Below are 3,344 nucleotides of genomic sequence, written 5' to 3'. Positions count from 1 at the left end.
TTAAATAAATACATGTTGATTGATTAAAATTAAAAAAATATTAAGTACTAGGAATTTATGTGATTCTGTCATTAAATTTAATAAGTCATTCAGGGTATAATTTATCCAGCAGAAATGGGAGTTCTAATGTCAAAGTCTTGAATATTTTATACACATGAACTATTTTGTCCTTTGGCAATGATTCTGATATTAAATTCATCATGTCATTGTGAAGAACAATTAATAAAAATGATTATAAATTTTTTTTATGTGATATCTTTATTATATATTTAAAAGTTATAGCAAGTTTTATATAATAGATTTCCAGTTTCATTTACAATCATCTTTTTTTCCCCTGTTCTACTCTTATGGAAAGCTTGTTTTATTTCTTAAGTTCAGAATAAAATTTAAGGAAAAAAAAGAAATAGGGAGGAATAGGGAGGAAGGAGAGATGGATTGTTTGGCTTTCAGAACTGTTCCTTCTAGGGCAGAATATGTCTATGTGTCTGATTCAGCTATCAGTGTTGGGCTCAGCACTCTTGGCATTCCTCTAGTAACAGTTAACTTTCAGAGAGAGGAATGGCAGAGGTTATTTCTATGAGGGAAGTGGGGGGAAAGGGCTGAATGAAATTTTCTCTTCTGTATTAGAGAGTTCAGAAACTACAAGTCATAGGGAAATCCTAAAAATTTTAAGAGAAAGAGGAGTAAGTTTGACCTTTCTAGTTTGTAGGGGAAAGTCCCCATGCTGACCTCTGGAGGGAAAAAAAACCCTGCTATGTCCACATTGGGGACCATAGGACATGGGCTTCCTGATACTTGATCCATAGCTGTAACACTCCCTATGTAGTCTGGAAGCAGAAATTGGAGGGAAGAGAAAGAGAGGGGACACCTCAATCTTTCTTGCCTCCAGGGGCCTGGCTTTGAGCTAGCAGCTTAATCAAACTAGAGGATGACTTCGTGGATTCTGTAGGAGAGTCCAACTTCACTTTATCCAGCAGAGTTTTCTTGATAGCAGCTGGAGAGATCTTTTCTTTGTCAGCCATGGACTGAAGTTCTCAGGTACGGATGCAGGAAGCCTCCACAGCATTGATGAGGAGGGAGCGGAAGCCACCACTCTCTAAGAAGTGCAAGACATAGATGGTGGCTCCTCCAGGGGAGCAAACATTGTCCTTGAGCTGTCCTGGGTGCTGTTCAGATTCCAAGAGCATCTTAGCAGCTTCCAATAAAGCCTGGGCCCCCAGATGGACTGCCAGCCGCCGAGGTAGTCCCATCTTCACCCCACCATCTGCCAATGCATCCAAAGCTGTAAATGCATAGGCAGGCCCGCTACCGCTGAGACCAGTGACAGCATCGATAAGGTCCTCTTCCACTTCAGTGCAGAAACCCACACTGCTCATTAGCTGTTCCAAAAGCTTCCCATCCTTCACCTGGGCATGGGTTCCTATAGCATAAACTGTGGCACCCTCCTGAACTACCACAGGGGTATTGGTCATGCAGCGGATGACTTTAGGGGCTGGCTGGAAAGTTGTCAGTTTCTTCTCAATGGAGCTAATTGTGACACCGGCTGCACAGGAAACCACGATGTGCCTCTCCTTAATATCAGCTCTAATCTCATCCAGGATGAAGGGAATGATATGAGGTTTCACAGCCAAGAAAAGTACATCACTATGCTGTACTGTCTCCTTGTTGTTGGGGGTCAGGTTTACACCAATCTTTCTGAGTGCAGAGACAGTAGGCAGGTCCATATCTGGTGAGTTGGCCATTATCTTGTGGGAGGCCAGGATGCCTGCTGAGGTGAAGCCTTTAGTCAAGGCATATGCCAGTTGGCCAGCTCCAATGAAACCCACACTCATGGTCCCAGAGGTTCAGCTCCGCCAGAAGGACGAAAGCAGCTAAAACTTCTTTACTTAGGCTACTCTCCTGATGGCTCCATCTCTCCTTAGTTCCTTTCTTCCCTACTTCCCCCTCTTTGGAAAAGTGAGGTTCCCCCAGATTTGCTCCTTAGGGGAATGCTCACCCAAAGGAAGAAGGACAACGTCTGTTTCTTTGCTAGAACAATCAAACCGGGGACAGGAAAGGAAAGAGAGGAGTGAAGGAGGGAAGTAGCATCTCCCAGTTACAGGAGATAATGGGAGTGGGGCGGAGTAGGGGTGATGGTGAAGAAAAGCTTTTCTTCTTGTAAGCAGGACGGCTTCCCCTCCCCACTGCACGCATACTCAGCCTAATCACAATCACCTCCTCTAGTCCCCTTTCCCAGTCCCCACCCCCGCTTCCTCCCAGTTACCTACCTGATTATAAATTGTTAAATGAATTGCTGATTTCATATGGTGGGACTCATTCAGGTCAATCTATTGAAATCATTTCCTACTCTAATATCAATGCAAGTAATTAGTTTTCTGTTTACTGCTACTAGATCACAAGTAAATATTTTTTAATGTTCAACTGAATACAGACTCCTAGTGAATGCTGTCAACAAATGCTGTGAACCCTAGATGTACCATTTCAAATTTAGCAAAGTCATCTTGGTGTATCATTGGTCTTTATAACTGTATTTTTTTAAAAGTTAATTTAAATTTTATTTTAAGGTTATTTGTTTTTCTACTGATTCAAGAAGGAGAAATGTATATTCATTTTTCTATCTCAGGCACCTGTTTATAGCCAAACATTTCATATTTATTTAATTAAATTCAAAACATTCTTTATATAGATTCTTTAATTAACCAGAATCCCTGTAATACAATGCATTATGAGAAAAAGGCAAATAGAAAAAGAAAAAAACAAACAAACAATACTATACCAGGGATTTAGGAAATTATGCAAGACTACCACTATACCAAAAGCTTTTAAGACGGTCTCTGGAATAAGGAAGCATTTATCCCCATCTCTCATACCTTATACTTAAAGGCATCATATGTATACTAGGAATTGGGGAGAACTGAGATTAAGAATAAAGATTCTCTAGTCTTTTAGGAGTCTAAGCCAACAAAAAAATTTAATCATTTCCCAAAATAACAAAGACAGAAAAATATATTCACGTATTTTAAAAAGATTTTTAATAATCTAGAAAAGGTTGAAATGGCTGTGGCTTCTGATTAGTCTTCAGTTGACCAGAAAGTTCCCTTAACTAGACACCCAATTTCCTATATATTTCAGTAATTAAGATTTGTTGCTACAAGCTAGTGACTGATCCTTAAGCACATTTTTTTCCCCCTAAGAACTAAGTTCCTTCAGCAAATGACTACTATGTATATGGAACTATATTCAAAGAGTGGAATAATTCAGGGTAATGAAGCTATCTTGAAAAAACAAATTGATGCACTAATTACAAAGAAAAATAAAGGATCTCAGCTTATAATATTATTCAT

The 3,344-nt window shown here is 39.6% G+C and overlaps 1 protein-coding gene across 1 annotated transcript; it reads right to left on the bottom strand.

Moving 5' to 3' along the window:
- Window positions 1-780: 780 nt before the first annotated feature.
- On the bottom strand, window positions 781-1,843 carry LOC127553338 (pyrroline-5-carboxylate reductase 1, mitochondrial). Its single transcript, XM_051983983.1, has one exon. The coding sequence runs from the start codon at window positions 1,830-1,832 to the stop codon at window positions 1,035-1,037; it is 798 nt and encodes a 265-aa protein (XP_051839943.1). The 5' UTR covers window positions 1,833-1,843; the 3' UTR covers window positions 781-1,034.
- Between the last annotated feature and the right edge of the window lie 1,501 nt (window positions 1,844-3,344).

Source organism: Antechinus flavipes, chromosome 3 (assembly GCF_016432865.1).
Source record: "Antechinus flavipes isolate AdamAnt ecotype Samford, QLD, Australia chromosome 3, AdamAnt_v2, whole genome shotgun sequence".
Classification (NCBI taxonomy): Eukaryota; Metazoa; Chordata; class Mammalia; order Dasyuromorphia; family Dasyuridae; genus Antechinus; species Antechinus flavipes.
This window is presented reverse-complemented; position numbering and strand designations above follow the sequence as displayed.